This window comes from Eleutherodactylus coqui, chromosome 2 (assembly GCF_035609145.1).
Source record: "Eleutherodactylus coqui strain aEleCoq1 chromosome 2, aEleCoq1.hap1, whole genome shotgun sequence".
Classification (NCBI taxonomy): domain Eukaryota; kingdom Metazoa; phylum Chordata; class Amphibia; order Anura; family Eleutherodactylidae; genus Eleutherodactylus; species Eleutherodactylus coqui.
In genome coordinates, this window is record NC_089838.1 from 22319206 (window position 1) to 22338888 (window position 19683).

The 19683-nt window shown below is 43.9% G+C and overlaps 1 protein-coding gene across 1 annotated transcript in view; it reads left to right on the forward strand.

Annotated features, from left to right (window-relative positions):
• CYFIP2 (cytoplasmic FMR1 interacting protein 2) overlaps window positions 1–19683 on the forward strand; it is a 75876-nt gene that overhangs the window by 12976 nt on the left and 43217 nt on the right. The window contains exons 3-8 of the mRNA XM_066590472.1: window positions 10164–10331; window positions 12444–12533; window positions 12929–13006; window positions 14384–14485; window positions 16501–16682; window positions 19136–19232. Of these exons, the coding sequence (XP_066446569.1) occupies window positions 10215–10331; window positions 12444–12533; window positions 12929–13006; window positions 14384–14485; window positions 16501–16682; window positions 19136–19232 (666 nt within the window). The 5' untranslated portion in view covers window positions 10164–10214. The remainder of the gene's footprint in view (window positions 1–10163; window positions 10332–12443; window positions 12534–12928; window positions 13007–14383; window positions 14486–16500; window positions 16683–19135; window positions 19233–19683) is intronic.

Here is a 19683-nt window from a genome sequence, read left to right on the forward strand (position 1 = left end):
CCAGCAGACAATGTATGTGCCGGTGCGTTATACCAGGTAATGAGGATGCGTAGAATGCATAACGGAAAAAATAGTTCTTGCCACTTTGGAAACAATACTAATGTATGATGTTATACTGACATATTAAGTCTTACACTACTGGACCTACATGCGCCTTTGGACAACCCCTTGTATAGAGTTCTACTGTCCAGATGAGGACTATTATGTATTTAGCAGAGCTGCTTGGATTGGTGCAGACTTCCATTATATGAGTATATATTTACACAGGGGTGGATATTCCGCTGCAAGTTCGGCAGCATTTCTGCATCCAACACAGAGCCACAACCCGCATCATTGTTACGGACATTCCGCAACATTTCCGCTTGGTGTAAATCTCCCCTTATTCTCACATGGCTGTATTACATAGTACGGCTTTCATCTTTCCTGTGATCAGCATTGTGTTGGTAGATAGACCGTTCTTGGTTTGGATGGTGTGAGAACTTTCTGTGTTTGTCGGTTTAAACTCAGACATGTAGATATGGTTTGTTATTGTAGCGTTTGTGACTACATGAGCCTATGATTGGCGTTTAACAATATCGCACATTCACGCGTGATTCATTTCATTATATGTGCATCATGAAATTGCTGACCAGCAGTGTTCATCTTTTTGGGGTTGTCTTCTGAACTCATGTGCTACTTTAAGAATATGGCTTTTTATACCCCCATCCCACGGTTTGGGATTGGAAATAATTAGTGAATTTACACCAAATTTATGAAAATGAGAATTTGGAACACCATATACTGCACTTTATAAAACCCTTTCAAGAAGTCTGACAGATTTCTGGTATAAAGAATGTCTTGTGCTTTAAAAATTTGGCGCACATTTGTGGAAAAATGAGACCACACCAAAATAACTGAAGATTAATGCATATAAAGAAAATATGGTGTCCAAGTTGTTTATACAAATGACGCGCCATTTTCGGTGCCATTTTCTACTCTATAGCTACGCTAAATACACTAATTCTGATAAATATATCCCATAGTTCTGTTCACATCACATCCAAGAGCTAAAGGCCTAATTACATGGAACGATTATCATTCAAAAAAATCACTCAAATGAGCGAAAGCGAGCGATAATCTTCAGTCTGAACACAGCCAATGACGAGCGATAAATCATTCACTTTTCGTTCGTCGTTAATTTTAGGCTTCATTCACACGAGCGTTTTTACGAGGCTATTTAAACGCGATAAAATGTTGGCCAAAAATCGCTACCATGTGAAGCATTGGATTCCAATGCATTCATTCACATGGGTGATTTTCGGGCGCGGAAAAATTTGCACCGTCAAATTGCCAACTGTTTTTGTTGGCCGATTTTTCACGCTGTGTCAAAAGATATGTCTTGGCTTATCTTTTGACGAAAAACGCTGGAGGCTCCGATAGAAGCTGAAAAAAGGGGAGTTTACCTGCGTCCGGCGCTCGGAATAGAAGACAGCTAGCTCTATTTAAGCGTTAGAAGTCATTCCGAGGATTTCTGCCGATTGACGGAATTCCTTGCTGCAGCGTATTTTTCACGTGATAAGCCCGTGAGAATGGATGAGAAAACGCTAATTAATCTCGGAACTCGATCATGGCTATGCCAGACTCATGCATTTTTTTGGCCGCAATGCAGGTGGCGTAAAATTTGCATCACCTATGTAAGTGAGACCTTAGACAGGACTAAAAGTAATCATTAGCTTATTCACGTATCGTTACGCTTAAATACCGATCAATCAGTTGCTCTCATTCACTCAGGGCTTAAGCAGAGTAACTAGAGATGAGCGAACGTGCTCGTTTAGAGCAATTACTCGATTGAGCATCACTTTTTTCGAGTAACTGCCTAATCGGGCGAAAAGATTCGGGGGTGCAGGGGATTGCAGTGGGGAGTGCGGGGGAAAGAGAGAGAGCTCCCCCCTGCTACCCCCCGCCCCACCCCGTTGCCCCCCGAATCTTTTCGCCCGAGTAGGCAGTTACTCGAAAAAAGCGGTGCTCGATCGAGTAATTGTCCTAAACGAGCACGTTCGCTCATCTCTAGATTTGTTCTATCTTGTACTTGTTTGCCCACCAAAGAGCCCCATAGAGGTCTACAGGATGTGCCCAAACACGCACATCTTCACACGCCGGTAGGCGCTACATGCAGCGCATAACCACGATCAGCGGCATCGTATTAGGCTAATTAGCCATTTAGGGCGTAAACAGATGAACCTGAATTCGGAACGTTTTGCGGCTGTGAAAATCACACCCTCAAAACGTGATTTCAATGGTTTTGTTTTCATGGGCGTGTTTCTCGCACAGTATTCCAACGCTTGAGAAAAAATAGGCCTAAATAGGGCTCACACGCACTTCTGTTTTTTTAACGCTGCGATATTGCTGTTTTTTTTCCATGCGATTGTCAATGGGACTTTCTAATGTTAAAAACGCATCGCAAGTTGGTGCTTTGCAATTTTTGTGCGATGCGTTTTTAAAATTAGAAAGTCCCATTGGCAATCACATGAAGAAAACACGACATCGCATGAAAAAACGTGCAAGAAAAATGCAAGTGTGCAGGAGCCCTTACCCTATCTTTCAGATTTTTAAGCCCTTATTCACGCACGGCTGATATACACTACACCTCTGATGCATTGGTTTACAATTAGAGATGAGCGAGCACGCTCGGATAATGCAGTTACTCGAGCGAGCATCGCTCTTCTCGAGTAACTGCATTCTTATCCGAGCAGGCTCGGGGGGCCGGTGGGGGTGGGGGGGGATCTTGCGTATACAAAAACATGCTCTAGATCGCCCGTCCGAAGGAGCACTTGCTCGTGAATATAATTTTCTTGCAAGCGTGATGCATTTTTCTATTTTAATGATTGCAACAACATGAGAAAACACAGGAACCATTTCTTGCAAAACGCACCACAATTCCGTGTAAAATCGCAGCTTTACAAGTGTGATATCTGTCCGATTCTCTCAGACCGATATCACACTCCGCCATGTAAATAAACCTGAGGTGGGGTCAAATGGCTTAAAACTGTACTACAAATCTATGTCTGCTCGTACCTATTTTGCTTGTCACGGGGCTGAAAATGCGCCATATTTATTAAGACGTGTGCCAAATACTGGTGTACCATAGACCTTTATTAGTTAATGTGGGTCATTGTTTAAACTGCGCCAAGCAATGTGGGATGTGGCCCAGATGTAGTAAGTGATTTTGACAAGTTTATGAAAGATGTGCGCCATTTTTCACTTTTCCATGAGGTGGAGTAAAGAAAGGAAATGGGCGGAATATCACAGAAGACTGAATTATAGTGCAAGCTCGGTGCAGCAGAAGCCTGACAGAAAGGAACCATGACAGCAGTGTGAACAGAGTCTCAATCTACAGTTTGCTTAGTCGTCCGTTTGACAGGGTTTCTGTTCGTTTCCATTATATGACTGGAAGCAAAATGACTGGAAGTCCCTGTCAAACGGACACTAAAGTTGTGTCTGTTCCACTAATGAATTGTTTTCTTCGGGGTTCAGGTGCCATTTTGTTTTCTGCACCCGTAATGGAACCCTCAGACAGAGTCCCACAGAGTGTACATGGACGCTGTGTGAATGCGCCCTAGAGGACATGGATGTGTATACACTGGTGCAAGGAAAAAGCTGGCGCTTCCCTTAGCAACCAGTCACATGACTGAGTGCTAGAGGCTCTCCTTTGAAAAATGAAAGTTGCAATCCTATTGGTTGCTATGTGCAGCTGCAGCCAATTAGATTTCAGCTCTCATTTTCCAGCAGGTCTTTAGCAAATGAAAGCAGTGACCTGATTGGTTGCTATGGCTCCACTTGTTGTGCTGCTGTAAATCTCCTAATTATCTAACTTCCTGCAGCCAGTATGTCTGTGAAGAGCGATTAGACCTGCAAGAGGAACAGCCAAGTTTTCTGTTTATTTCCTGTGTGTAGGTTTAAGAAAACATCCTTTGAGGTTAGATGAGACGAGCTTCTAGCAAACTGCGCGCCGAAGTAGCTGCTTCCTGTTTTATCACACGTAGAAAAAGTTATAATTGTTACGTTATAAGGCTACATACACACGACCGCGAAACTCGCGTGAATATGGATTCCTCTTAGCGATGCAAAAATAAATTGCTGCATGTCCTATTTTTTCATGATCCTCTGAACACATCGCCCATTAATTTCAACGGATCTTAAAGATATACTGCATGTCGTGCGATGTGCATACGAATGCGATGCGAGGTTTCCCATTAAAATCAATGGAAAACACTTTTGATTCTCTATCACGCGGGAAACACGTGTGAGACGATCGGAATTCCACAGAAATGACGCAAGGCGTTTTTGCATGAAAAACGCCTCACATTTGCGGTCAAAACACGTAATGACAAGTTGTATAGACTAATTGTATAGTCTCCTCTCTTAGGCCTCATGTCCGCGACAAAATACCATTTAAAATTCGCAGCGTTTCTCCCGCACGCGTGATCCGCGCCCCATAGAGATGCATTGGACACCCGCAGGTAGTTAAATACCTGCGGATGTCATTTTCCCCTGAGGCGCGGATTGCGTGTGCGGGAAAACACCCGCAGCATGCTTCAGCTTAGTGCGGCTCTCCCACGGGGACGGCTTCCGCAGGCTTCTATTGAAGCCTATGGAAGCCATCTGGATCCGCGGTACACCCGCGTGGCACACTGCCGGCGTGCGGAGCACATCCGCCGGGCCGAAGAAAGAAGATCCGACCGCGACAGAGGGCAGATCCACAGCATCCAGACAGGTGAGTAATTCTTTGTAGGCCTCATGTCCGCGGGAAAGGAGGGACCTGCTGCATGGAGAATCCGTGGCGGGCCTGATTTTTCCCGTGGACATGAGGCTTTAGGGCAATAACAGACGGCCATTTGCACAACTATGGTTGTCGCTACGGAGCATAGTTGCGCATGGATGAGGGAAACTTCATCCACTTTGTTCGCCGTTCAAACCACGCGCCATAATGCAGGAGTTTGAAAAGAAACGCGGTCAGTGCTAATAGCGCAGGAGTTTGAAAACGAAACCCCTGAAATCCATTGAAATCAGTGGCTTTGTTTTGTCCCGTTATGCGGCCTTCACCTAAGTGACGGCTTGATAAAGCGCCATGTGACGCCAAACATCTGTCGCCTAATCTGGGTGCGCCGTGTCTTTTGTTTTTCACCTGCTAGTTTTGATATGAGGAGGTGAAAATGCAAAAAATTGCTTTTATAAAAAACGTCTATAAAAGATACGGCTACGTAAAAAGATATATAGATTTACATTTGCTCCGTATTATGACAAATACCAACCAAATGCGGAGCTAAAATATGCTCGTCTGAAAGCAGCCGCGGGCTTATTTAGGCGAACAGGTTTTTCTCCCGTTATGCGGCCATAATAATCACGGCCGCATAACAGGACAAAAGAAAGCACTGATTATAAATGGAGTTCAGTGGTTTCGTCCTCACTAGAGATGAGCGAGCATACTCGCTAAGGACAATTACTCGATCAAGCATTGCCCTTAGCGAGTACCTGCCCACTCGGAAAAAAAGGTTCGGCTGGCGATGGCGGGCGGGGAGAGGCGGGGGAGCGGGGAGGAACAGAGGGGAGATCTCTCTCCCCCTCTCTCCCCCCGCCGCAACTCACGTCTCACGGGCGCCGGCAGCCGAACCTTTTAGTCCGAGCGGGAAGGTACTCGCTAAGGACAATGCTCGATCGAGTAATTGTCCTTAGCGAGTATGCTCGCTCATCTCTAGTCCTCACTTTTGGAATTCTCGCCTGGTAATTGTACAGCCGAGAAAATATAGGACCTGCCCTGTAGTGAATATACCTTCAGAAAAGACATGGCAGGACCTATTTTCATACGGTTTTTTTTTCCAAACTCCTGTGCTGTGGCGCTTGAACATCCAGCGAAGGGAAAAAAATTTCCCCCAATCATGGGCAACTATGCTCTATACCGGCGAGCGTACTTGCGCATACCGCCATATGTTTTCGCCATTGTACCTGCCTGCAGACGGCCGGGTCGGATTCCGCTGCAAGAATTCTCGCAGAGACCTGCGGCTCACCCGCTCCCGGCGTCTTCTCTTTCCTGCTATGCGCCGGCCAGCCAGCACATGCGCAGAGCGGAGCCGGCCCGTCACCACTGACATCTCTGTGCAATCCTATGCAGGCGGGCATAGGCGGAAATTCTGCAGGTAATCCCGCCGTGGAATTTCCGCCCATGTGCAGGGGGCCTATTTGTATTTTTTTCTATTTGGTAAATACTGATCAGGGTGATGGCCGCAGGTAAGGGCTCGTTCACATAAGCGTTAGCGTATTTCAGTCCGTGAATACGCAGCATGTTCGTGGACAGAAAAATGACTATTCTATGCGTATATCAGCCTTTCTGAGGCTTTTTTGTACATATAAATATGCAGCGTATGTAGGCGTGCAAATACACTGTAAATACACGATTCATGGATACCTGCGCTGCCCCATACACTCCCGTTTTCGATACGATATACGCACTAAGGGCTCCATCACATGGCTGCTGCCGCTGCCCCATTGAAGACAAGGATAGGACAATGTACGATTTTTTTTCTCACGCAGCATCGCATCGAGAATGAAACCATTGAAAAATTATTAGTTTCGTAATCCTGCATTTCACTTACACTCACATCGCAAGAAAATCGTGCAATTTTCTCGCCAGTATGAAGGCGCCCTAATGGCCCCATCAGCATTATGTTTGCCTTTGAAGGGTCATTTATAAGAGCAGAGACACACGAGCGTTTACTGAAATACGCTTGCTGCAGCACAACATATTTGCGCGTGGATGAGGTTTGACGAGCTACATAATCAGCCTGTTGCGTGCGTCTGCGCATATTATTGTATTTTTTGCGTGCGCAGGGCCAGCTCACATGCGCGTAACACACCTTTTCCGTGGAATTTAGTGGCTATTTAAACGGTTCTCACAGGCGCAAAAAAATAGGCATGCTCTTTTTTCTGCGCATTTGTGCAGCAAAGAGCTGCGCATACCTATGAACACGACAACTCGTGTGGCTTAATTTAAATCAGGGCAGGGTAATGCCCATGCCTATGCGTACGTGCTTGCCTTTGCAAATACTCACAGTATTTGCGCAGGCACGCATGCAAAATGCACTCATTCTCTATGCAAAAATGTTGCTCAGGAGCGAGCATGTTTTGGAATATGGTTGTCTGAAGGAGCCCTTACTTGCAAAACCGTGCAGCCAGTTGAAATACTTGCACAGGTTTGTGGATAAAATAGCTTGTTTTCTGCAAAATCATGCAGCCACTTATCAATCAGTTTAAAAACATAAAGAGCCGCACTAAGCTGCAGTTTTCGTTCATGTTGCAGCGCCACCTAGTGTGGCCTAACCATCAGAGCTGGGTCTCCTAATGAGCCCAGTTCCTATCCTCACATGAACAGGACTGATTTGTATCCCTTGGTAGTTTTCATTATACAGGGTGATTCCTTCGCTAGGAATAAGGAATGCCAGTTTCTTACAAACATCAAAGTGCCCCCCATGGGGGAAGCGCTGAGCGAGCATTTACACAGGATGAGAGGCCAGCAAGTGCTAACAAAGTTTTTTTAAACCTCATTTAAACGGCGGAATTTGTGCAACTGACTTACATGCGCAAAGAATTAAGGGGCGAAAAAAATTCGTACCTAAAAAGATAGGATATGAGCGACTGAAATTGAGCAACTGAAATTCAAGAGAGATTAAGGGATTCCCCAGCAAGGTGATGCCAGGGTTCCCCTGCAGGGGAGATCGGCATCACACGGCTGGGGAATTCCTCCATCTCTACTGCAGGGGAACTACGGCATCGCGCTGCAGGGGAGATCTGCATCACACTGCTGGGGAATCCCTCCATCTCCACTGCAGGGGAACTATGGCAGCACGCTGCTGTGGAATAACCTAATCTCCTCTGCAGGGCATCTCCAGCATCACGCTGAGATGAAGAGAGTCCCCGGCGCTGAAAGGAAGCCCTAGGGGAACCCCCTTCATCTCTCCGGTGGGGCTTCCCTTCTCTGCAGAGAGAGATAAAGGGGACTCCCTCCATCTCTCTCTCTCCAGCAGCGCATCTTTTCGGTCAGTCCTGGTCATGTGAACGTCCTTGACCCTTGCTACTAGCGCTGCAGAAAATCGTCTGTTCAGATGTTTTTCTGCAGCACTAGCTGCAATTATTCTGCGCTAATAGCTGCGTGAATTCCACACTCAGATGAATGAGCCCTAAACAATAGCGAACGACAAGTGAGCGATTTTTTTTCTGCTTCACTCTGAACGATTATCGCTCACTTTTGCTCATTTGAATGAATTTTGAGTGATGATCGTTGTGTGTAACTGGGCCTCAAGCATACGGTGTTCAATTAAGTTTGTGGCACACTGAGTCAAACGCCTGTTTAGCGGTTGCATCTTGACGTCATGGAAACAATCCACTTTGGTAAGAAGTGTAGTGGTTCAATAGACGTAAGGGGAGAGTTATGAGATTATGTTAGAGTACATTCATGTGTAACAGCGGAAAATCTGCGACCATTCCGTGTCAAAAACCGCATCAAATTCTAGACCATTGTTGCGGACTTTGCCGTGGATTTTGGTGTGGATCAACAGATGATTTTACCCTTTCAAAATCTGCACTAATGGTACCCTAAAGCAGAAACTCAATAGGATAAGAGAAAAAACCCTGCCGTCCTTAGCAAGTTGGATAACAAAGAAATGATGGTGGTAATAATGGGACTTACTTCGTAGAGGAACCCTATAGGGAAACAGGACTCCTCTAAATCCAGGTTCATCCTTAGTGAGCCAGAAAACATCCTGAAAGTTTTCAGTTTCAACTTATTAGCAGACAAACCTATGTAGACACAGACAGGGGGTCAAGGCTTAGTCAATAGAGTGCAACGCGTTTCGGAGATAATCTTGCTCCTTTGTCAAGCACAAATCTGGTAGTATTGTCCTATAGATGTGAGATCTACTACTGCAGACACAGGTACGCAGGGTCGCTGGCCGCAGGCAGGGTCAGATTCCGCTGCGGGCTCCTGCATGCGTAATCCGAGCCGCCCATGGACATGAGGTCTTAAACACTGCGTAAAAATTACTATGTTTTTACAAAAGGTCATGTCAGAGTGGCCTAACAAACTGAATGGGTGAGGGGCTGTAACATTAAAGTATAACTTTTATTATATCAATTAAAATATGGATACCGCTGTAATTTCAAAAAGTGCAAATATAATATGTCATATCAACCAATAACGACCAACAAACATAAGCCCAAAACTTATTACATAGTAGCCCATTCACCATAGTCAAATCAAGGGCAGATGATGTAAAATGTGAAATAATGCGAAAAAGCCTAGGAACGATCTCACTGATGATCAGATAGTCAGCTGAAGGTCGATGCTGTGTCTGGATGCTGCTCCATTATTGCCATGCCCTTGGGCTCTAACAGGCTGCCATCGCAAGCTCATATTTTTAAGAGCTGTAACACAATATAGGCTATATTGAACTAGCGTACAGCTGATCTCCACATCCTAATGTAAATTATCATGTATGTGAGTAGTCCCCTGACGAGCCTTTAGTGACCACATGGGTGAAGCACGTTAGGACATTAGTTTTAACTCTGCCTTTGGGATCGCGATTAATAGGGTTTCCTATCTAGGGACACTACCTCGGGGTCTTCCTTATCAGGGTGGTCGCCCCGCTATTTTCCTCTTTACAGTGTAACAGTCTGCAGGCAATAATAGGGTGAGTTAAGTGTCTCCCACTCCCTTTCTTTACATTATACATTTTTTCCACCATCGGACCCATCATGTGATTGGATATTGAGGGAAGCACTTCATTTCATGTTTTACCTCATCTGCCCTTGGTTTGAGTATGGTAAAAGAACTATTATGCCTGTAATACGTTTTGGGCTTACGTTGGTTGGTCGCTATTGGTTCAGATGACTTTTTATATATGCACTTTTTGGAATTACTGTGGTGCCCATATTTTAATTATGTGTTCAATCATGTTTTGCAGTTTTGCTCGTGTGAGGCTTGACTCCTTTGAAAAATTTGATGTTGCTGTCATCTCCTAAAATGAGCTGCGTTAACATCGCTCACCATTTTACACAAGGAGAATGTTAAAAAAGTAGAATTACTGTATATATGTATTGCAATTGACTGTTGATATTTTTTCTGTTTGGAACAGATAAATTTGCCATAAAATTCCTAGAGACTGGTGCTACCGGATTTACTCAGCATGACCACCCACGTGACGCTGGAAGATGCGTTATCTAACGTGGACCTACTGGAGGAGCTGCCCCTCCCTGATCAGCAGCCATGTATCGAGCCTCCGCCGTCCTCCATAATGTACCAGGTGAGCCTAAATCTAATGAGATGATCCACACATTCCTATTCTTACACAGATGTATAACTTCATAATCCTTGACTTAGTCGAGCTCCTGGACTTGACCCCCCTTCACTAGGCATCTGGTATTTGATATATGCCAGACCAATAATGGCCGTGTTCGAAGAGAAGAAGAGTTGCCGGGGCCTATAGCAAGTGCTGTTGTCAATGGTGTCTATTAGTCTCATACACGTCATCCGGAGCCTCCACTAATATACAGTCATTGACAAACAAATAATGCACCCACATAGAAATGTAACTCAACATGCAGTTATGTCTCAGGCAGATATGTAAATGATTACAGTTGTGGTCTGATTAGACGCTGGGTCTTACCGCTAGAAGCCTTAAAGTGTTTTCCCCATTGCCCTATAAAAAGGCTCTCGTTGGCTACTCTTATGTTGCGTACTTCTTGTTGAGAGATCGATGACTGGTAGACATGCTTGAAGATATTTTGCCCAGCTAACAGACTTTGAGAGGTGTTGTTGAAGATTTGCCCGCCATCTAAGCCGTTCTGACCAAGCTGTTGGAAGGTGTTGGGAGCAGTGGTACTATGAGGGCACTCGCACACGGTGGACAGGCTCTACAGTACTCAGACAGACTACCAGTAAAAACGATCATTGATCTGCCAACAAACCGATCCAGCAATTTGTAGTCCACCATCCAGACATAGCTTGCACCTACATTACAGACTTGTCTCTGCATGGACCATTTTCAGGCACACAGCAGAAGGAAATTTGGTGTCACTGCGCACATTACATGTCCTGCCATTAACACCCCAACACCATCACCTTCATGAACGAGAAATCTGAACTGTCATGGACTGGAACCGTGTTGTCTTTACTGACAAATCCTAGTTCTATTTTGGTGTTGACAATGGCCGTGTTTAAGTGTGGAGGCCTTGTGGTGAGCGCTTCAATTTGGTCTTTGCTGTGGAGTTTCACACTATCCTAAGTGCAGTGTGATGATCTAGGGAGCCATCACATATGACAGTCAGTCACGCCTAGTAGTGATACTCAGTGAAATATGCAGGAAAACCTGCGGCCACATGTGTTCCTCTCCTGGCAGGGTCTCCAACAAGCATTTTTCAGCAGGATAATGCTCATCCGCACACAGCAAGCATTTCTCAGGAATGCCTCCGCCAGGTTGCCACATTTCCTTGGCCTGATCAAGCATTTATGGGACCCCAGCTTCGACAGCCTTTGGTTTGTCAGTGATTGTAGGTGGCCTGGTAGCGAATCAGAATGAAGGTTTCTGAGTTTAGATGCCTTGTCAAGTATTTTCTAACTTTGCTCTTTACATAACTATTTATATCATGGCAAAGTTATAAGATAATAAGGCATTTTGACGTGGTTTTGCAGGAGTCGTGATAAAAAAAAAAGTAACATCACCACTTAGGTTGCCTTAGGCCTCATGTCCACGGGGAAAATCAGGCCCGCCGTGGATTCTTCATGCAGAATCCCGCCGCGGGTCCCTCCTTTCCCGCGGACATGAGGCCTAAAAAGAAGAATTACTCACCTGTCCGGACCCTACGGATCTTCCCTCTGTCGTGGCCGGATCTTTTTTCTGCGGCTCAGCGGATGTGCTCGGCACGCCATCAGCGTGCCACGCGCATGCGCCGTGCACTCTATTTTTTTTTTTAACTCCTGCTCTCTCGCGCCAGAAAGCAGGAATTCAGCTGCGGGTGTGCCGCGGATCCGGATGGCTTCCATAGGCTTCAATAGAAGCCTGCAGGAGAGCCGCACTGAAATGTAGCATGCTGCGGGTGATTTCCCGCAAACGGAATCCACGCCTCAGGGGAAAATGACATCTGCAGGTATTTACTTACCTGCAGGTGTCCAATGCATCCCTATGGGCGCGGATCACGCGTGCGGGTGATCTGCTCTGGATTCTAAATGTTATTTTAACCGTGGACATGAGGCCTAGGGTGTCCGCACCCCAGCTACAAAGAACAGCAAATACAGGTGCAGCCTGGCAATTCTGAATAAAATCCGTACACGACCCACAGCTGAAAAGCACCATGGTCGGGTATTCAAAAGGTGAATTATTAGCTGACATTGCCTTTGATTTTGTTTTTTCTTGCAGGCTAACTTTGATACTAACTTTGAGGATCGGAATGCTTTCGTTACTGGTATAGCTAGATACATAGAACAAGCTACGGTTCATTCTAGCATGGTGAGTATTTGTGATAAAACAGGTCTGGTTATAAGATAAAGGCTTACAAGAGTGGTCTGAAATTACAGCAGAGCTCCACCTTAAATTTACACTGGCCATACGTAGTAGCAGTAGTGTAGTAGTGGCACTATATAGGATCTTTATGGTCAGCTGTATGAAAGTGATGTTTAACAAACATATGGCGCTGTAATTTGGCAGCATACTTTGTATGTCACACTAATTAAGCAGTGTACACTATATTACACTTACACTGTAAACCTTATAGGAGGATACTAAACAGGGCTGCATCTAATGTAAAGTCAGACCTACTTACGGTTTAGCAATCAGAGAATACTTTCTGGTGCAATTATTTATTGAATGTATTAATTAGTATGTGTTTTTCTCATTACCCACAGAATGAGATGCTGGAGGAGGGCCAGGAGTATGCTGTTATGTTGTATACATGGAGGAGCTGTTCTCGGGCCATTCCACAAGTAAGTAATAAAGTTGAGGCCAAATACTGTATTATAGACTTATAGGGAATATAAGCATTATAAATAGGGGTCCGCAGAAGGGCATTGCTATAGGTGAAGAAGTTTTAATTGCACCCAAATGCCTGAGATACCCACCATCATTATAAATAGTACCTGCTGGTGTTCTGGTATAGACTTTGCACTAAGATCAAGGAGCTTTAAGTTATGCCTTGTGGTCCACAGCTTTGAAGTCCCTTTTATGGGCCCTTGCGGACCCAGCTTGTCCACATATTACATAAGTGGCTATTCATTTCAATGGCTGTTATATGATACATTGGTGGTCAATGCAGGCGAAATCTCCAGTCACATGTATTCTTCCACAGCAAACAGCTGATCGCTGGGGGTTAAAGAAGTTGGACCTTGATCACAGTATCTTAACCCCTTGAGTGGCGGGTTTCCTACCACCCTGTCGTGCCCACCAGGGCAGGTTTTTTAAAATGGTCTAATCATTGAATTTCAACTAGTTTTGCAGTTGCGTCTCAAGAGCCATAACTTTTTCATTTTTCCATTGACATGGCCATATAAGGGCTTGTTTTTTGCGGGACAAGTTGTGATTTTTTAAACAGGGGGGAGGAAAAAAAGAAATGGGGAAAAAAGAAAAAAAGGGGCCATGTCATTAAGGGGTTAAATAATGTATTAACTTCCTTCTCTGGGTCATTACAACGCATGGATACCACATGTGTGATTGTATTTTTGATTTTTTACAAAGTAAAGGGAGACAAGTGTTTTTTTAAATAATTTTTTTACTTTTTTTTTTTATTATTTTTTTTTTATTATTTTTTTTTTTGTCCCTTTAGGGGACTTCCACAGGGACCCATCAGGACCCCTGATCACATTCCGGGGGGTCCGATGGTGACAGCCCTTTACATGCTGCAGTCACATAGACTGCCGCATGTAAAGGGTTAACACAGCAGAGATCGGAGGTTTTCTCTGATCTCTGCTGTAAGAGCTAGTACCTAGCTGTCCTCTGATAGCCAAGCACCAAGCTCTCCCTGCCACAGAGACCATCGGCTTGCTTCTGACAAGCCGATGGTCTCTATGGCAACTTGTAAACAAAGCAGGACATTGCCGACATGTCGGCAATATCTTCTGCTGGTTTTTCAAAGCCCTTGCACTGCTCTGTGTGGGTCTGTGCAGGCAGAGCACACTGTCACAGCTTGTGGCATTGTGCTCTGCAGCTCCCATAGTGATACATAGCCCGGAAATCTTCCGGGCTATGTTGCTATGAGCAGTGGAGCTCGTCCCCGGAAATTTTCCGGGCGTGCCACTCAAGGGGTTAATAAATAAGACACGAAAAGAAAAATTGGTGTCTAATTGGTGTCTAATATGTCTTTCTAGGTAAAGTGTAATGAGCAGCCAAACCGTGTGGAGATTTATGAGAAGACAGTGGAAGTCTTGGAACCCGAGGTCACTAAATTAATGAAATTCATGTATTTTCAGGTAAGATATTTTTCTTCATAGTCGACTCACATGGAGTTTTATAGACTGCTGCAATCCTGAATTTGCTGTAATGTTGCAAATATATATAACGGTAGTAATGGACTCATATTAGGCAGCAATGGCTGCCATTTGGGGGGGGGGGCTTGTTTTTGTGGCATACACAGTGCTGCAAAAATGACATGTTAACTTTAGTCTGTGCATCAGTACGATGATGATGATACCAAATTCATATTTTTTTGTTGCTGTTTTACTACTTTTAAAGACTAAAATATATACTTTTTATTCTTTTTTTCTTTTCACCATCTTCTGACCATCAGAACTTTTTATTTTTCCATTGATTGTTTATTTAAAACTATATTTTATTTTGAAGACGGGGCGACAAAAAAGGTGCAGTTCTAGTGTTGTGTTTTCTGACAGTGTTCACCGTCAAGGACACATAATTTGGCATTTTAATAGATCGCGATTTTATGGATGCAGTAATTCAAAAAATGCTTATATTTTTGTTTCATAATTATAAACTTTATTGAACTTATCTTTTTTTTGCCTTTACTCCCCATAGGGAACATGAACTTGTGATTGATTGCTTGTACAGTATTACTCATACTTCGGTATTGCAGTATATTGTATTTTTGCATGCACACTGTGAAGCCTTGCCACCGGCATGTCTTAATAGGCAGCCCTGGGAGCCTTCACGAGGTCACTGGCTGCCATGACATTTGAACAGCACCCAGAGATCCCATTGTAGGTGGGGGCTGGAGGGGCGTTCATGAAACCCAGGGAGCTACCTTCCTTTGTTGGGCCATTTCATGCTGCTGTCAGAATTGACAGCAGCATCTAAAGCGTTAGCTGCTGCAATTGGAATTATCTTTGATTGCAGCTGTTGGGCTAGGTGACAGCTGTCAAAGACAGCCGACACCTGCCGTGTATGGAGTGGGCTGCGATAGGGAATAAATGTCTCTAGTGGAGAAATCCTTTTAAGAAGAATAAAAAATAGTTTTTGTACAGATCGTAATATTCCACTCGGCATCAGAAAAAATATTATAGAAGAATTACCAAGATGCTTGTGTGTTGTTATTCAGATTGCCTCTGTCTTTAATTATGACTTAGATACAATGATAAAACATTTTAATAGTAATTAATGAAGACATCCAGGTTATTCCAAGGGGTTAATTTTTCTTGCAGCTGTATATGTATTGTACATAGCAACAGTGCAAAACCATACTGATAGATTACATAGTATCATAGTATTTTAGGCTGAATGAAGACAATGTCCATCTAGATCAGCCTAGTTAAAGGAGTAGTCTTGAGATTAAATTTTTCAAGTTTTCAGCCTTCCAACTACTGAAACCCCCACCGATCCTGAGAATGGGGGATGCTGTTTCTGCATTCCTCCTCATTTCCAGGTGGCTTTTTCCACCTGCAGTGACATCATTAGATGGAGCACTAGCTGCACATGTGTGGCTGCCGCTCCTTTAGTTTCAATGGGGCTGACAGAAATAGTCAAGCGCTTTGGTACTTGGCTGTCTCCAGCAGTCTCATTGAAAATGAATGGAGCAGCACTGTGCATGTGCGACTGTCGCTAAATTCAGTGAGTAGAAAGGAATGGGGAAACGGGACCTCATCGTCCGTGGGGTTCCCAGCAGTCAGACCTCCACCGATCTAACTTGAAAAAAATGTTCCGTTTCTGGAATACCCCCTGAATTTAGAATTTATATTGTGAGCCCCAATGGAGATAGGAATCAATATCAGTGATAACACTCTCTGTACAGAGCTGCGGAATATTGTATGTTGGTGCTATATATATATATATATATATATAGCACCAACATACATATCTTTATGTTGGCAGCTTTATGTTTAAGATATATAGCACCAACATATATATCTTTTATTGATATATATATATATATATATATATATATATATATATCAATAAAATAAAGACAGTTGCTGATTTTGAGTGTATGCTATATTTCAAGTATAGTATGTCTGACATGTCTTGCACTCTCTTACAGCGTAAAGCCATTGAGAGATTCTGCAATGAGGTGAAGCGTCTGTGTCATGCTGAGCGCAGGAAGGACTTTGTGTCGGAGGCCTATCTACTCACGTTAGGAAAGTTCATCAACATGTTTGCTGTGCTGGATGAGCTTAAAAACATGAAGTGCAGTGTGAAGAACGATCATTCTGCATATAAACGGTGAGGAATCATGGGAGCGACCATTAGCATTTATTAGTCTGTAGCTGCTAATTTTGAAGATGTTTTGCTTGAGTCCAATGGTCTTGAGTCTAGGGCTTAGACTCAATTAGATATGTGACCATGGACTGCAGAATAAAATCACGTGACAAGTGTTTTGTGGATCAGTTTCATTGTGAATCTACATTAAATGATGAATTCCACTGAAAAAGAGCCAAAAATGCAATACCTGATAAGATGCTAAGCAGGCACGATAGCCGCTAAGCAGGCACGATCGCCATAAGACTGGCACAATGGCCGTAGAACCTAACAATATGCAGCAAGCCAGACTATAAACCAGAGAACCTAAACTGTCCACTGCAGACTTATATGCAGTCGCTCCTCCCCAATCTGGGCTGGGTGAGTGGGTGGCTGCATATAAGTCTACAGTGGACAGTTTAGCTTCTCTGGTTTATAGTCTGGCTTGCTGCATATTGTTAGGTTCTATGGCCATTGTGCCAACCCTACAGCCATTGTGCCAGTCTTATGGCGATTGTGCCTGTTTAGTGGCTATCGTGCCTGCTTAGCATCTTATCAGGTATTGCATTTTTGGCTCTTTTTCTGTGAAATATGTTTTTGTGTTCCCCCTCACCTCTGTGATTTTACATTAGATGATGACATCCAGCGATCTGAGTGACTTCCAACAAGGCTTGGTCATCGGTGCTAGACTAGCCGGGGCCAGGATTTCACTACCAACCGCGTGGGGATTTCTCATGTAACCATGTGGAGAGTGTACCAAGAATGGCGTGATCGAAGAAATAATCCAGCAAAAATGGAACGTGTGAACATAGACAACTCCTTGATGAAAGGAGTCAGAACAGGATGTTAGGAATCTTTCTGATAAAGAGGTGCTGCACAGTCAAGTAAATTCCAGCTCCATAAAACGTTGGTGCTCTTAATTAACTTGTCTGAATGCAGAACTCATTGTTCCTTAGAATGGATGGCCTACAACAACAGACAATCAGCACCAGCACCATTGTTTTCTAACAGAAACAAAAAGACAAGACTCCAATGGGCAAAAAGAGCAAAAATGAGATCACAGAAGAGCGGAAAAACATGGCCTGATCAGATGAATGCAGGTTTCTGTTGCACTGTGCTGATGGGAGGTCAACATTTTGTGCAAACTGCATGAATTGATGAACCCTTTCTGTCAGCTGGACAGAACATGCCAGTACCTACAACTACGGTAATTTGCGGCAAGCACAAGAAGATGCCTGCCCACGTGGGCTGATATTCCTGCAGAAAGATTTTAATATCTAGTGGAGACTATGCCACAATGAATTGCTGCGGTTCTGAAGGCGAAGGAGGTCCAATGAGCTACCAAATGGCTGTTTCTAATAAACTGGCTATTCAGTGTATATGTAGAATCATAGTAGTCCTCTCTAGCTCGTATTGGGCCCATGGACAAGATGGGCTACTGTCAAGGTGAAAGAAACTTCAATAACATCTACAAGCTGTATGCTAAGAAGACAATAAACCTTCCTTCTTGCTCTTAAGCGTTATAGAGAACCTATCAGCTCCTATGACCCCTATAAGCTCAAAGGTGCGGGATTGGGGATTCTGGGGTGCAGCTTTTTATACTTACCAGGTCCTTCATTTTAGCACTGTAGCCCCAAGAAATCAGCATGCGCTCACAGCGTGATTCTTTTCAAAAGGGTGTGTGTGCATACTCTCCCATAGAGATCAGTAAGAGTACATGTACACATAGCCTTCTGAAAAGAGTTGGGCTGTGTGAAAGTTGATTTCTTGGGGGCTACAGTGTTAGAATGGGAGACCTGGTTAGTATAAAAAGCAACCCCCAGAATCCCCAAGGTTTTAGCCGAGGTGATAATTGGGATTCGTTTTGCAATCTCAAAGGCTTTTTGAAGCTTCTCGGATGAAGAAGAACTTGTTGATGGCTTTCTTGATCTTCTGAAGGTGGCTGCTCATCATGCAGGATGATGTTCATAATGAGGGTGATGGTGAAGGTCACCAAGCAGATGATCATGTATTAAATCCCCATATCTCCCGAGGTAAAAGTCACACGGAGGGTAACAGTATAATACAAGGTGGTATTGCTAACTGGACACATACACATCTACCTGCCTTGGTCAGCAAATGTTACGGGCTCAAAAGTGAAGGATCCCCATTCCCTCACCTCTAAGTCCTATAACATAGTTTATGGGGCTCATAGGTCCTGGAAGGTTCCTTTAATCCTGCACAGGGCTCCATCCTTCCACTGCCGCTCAGCAACTGTTACAGTAAACCAAAGGGACAAACTGACCCAAGTGTTATGTTTTCCTTCCCTGTGACAAAGTCTAGAAAGAGGGAAGGGCAAAACAGTGCCATGGCTTCCTTTCCTGTGAGGGCTACAGGTTGGCATAGGTGTAAAACAGCACATTCTATTTATGTTGTTCTTTGCCTCTTCTTCTTTGCAGTGCTGCCCAGTTCCTAAGAAAGATGGCTGACCCTCAGTCTATCCAAGAGTCACAGAACCTCTCCATGTTCTTGGCCAACCACAACAGGATCACTCAGGTAGCTGCATGTAATTGTGCATTTTGTTTGTTACATTTCTTATGTACATTATATAGCATATCTATTTAATTTTCATCCATATTTTTACTTTTCTCAATACTGTATCACTGTCTTATCTTCAACTGTTCCCACTTTTCATACCTTATCTCCACATAGACATTGGGTTACATGGCCACTTTATGGCTCTATAGATTTCTGTTGTGCTGATGAAGTCACCTCAGCGTACGCCTAAAGTTTTGCAACAGGCTAATCGGCTAGAATACTCACGGAGTATAACAAGCTTAATCATCTTATGCCATCCTACATAACTTAGGTTACCCAGAATATCCAACTGTTTTACACCAGATATGTAAAATTAAATGTGTTTTCAGAGGCATTTTAAAATTTGGCATTAAACAAAGGAAAAAAACACTATTCAACTATTTAATGTATTGTTGGTCCTGTGCCACTG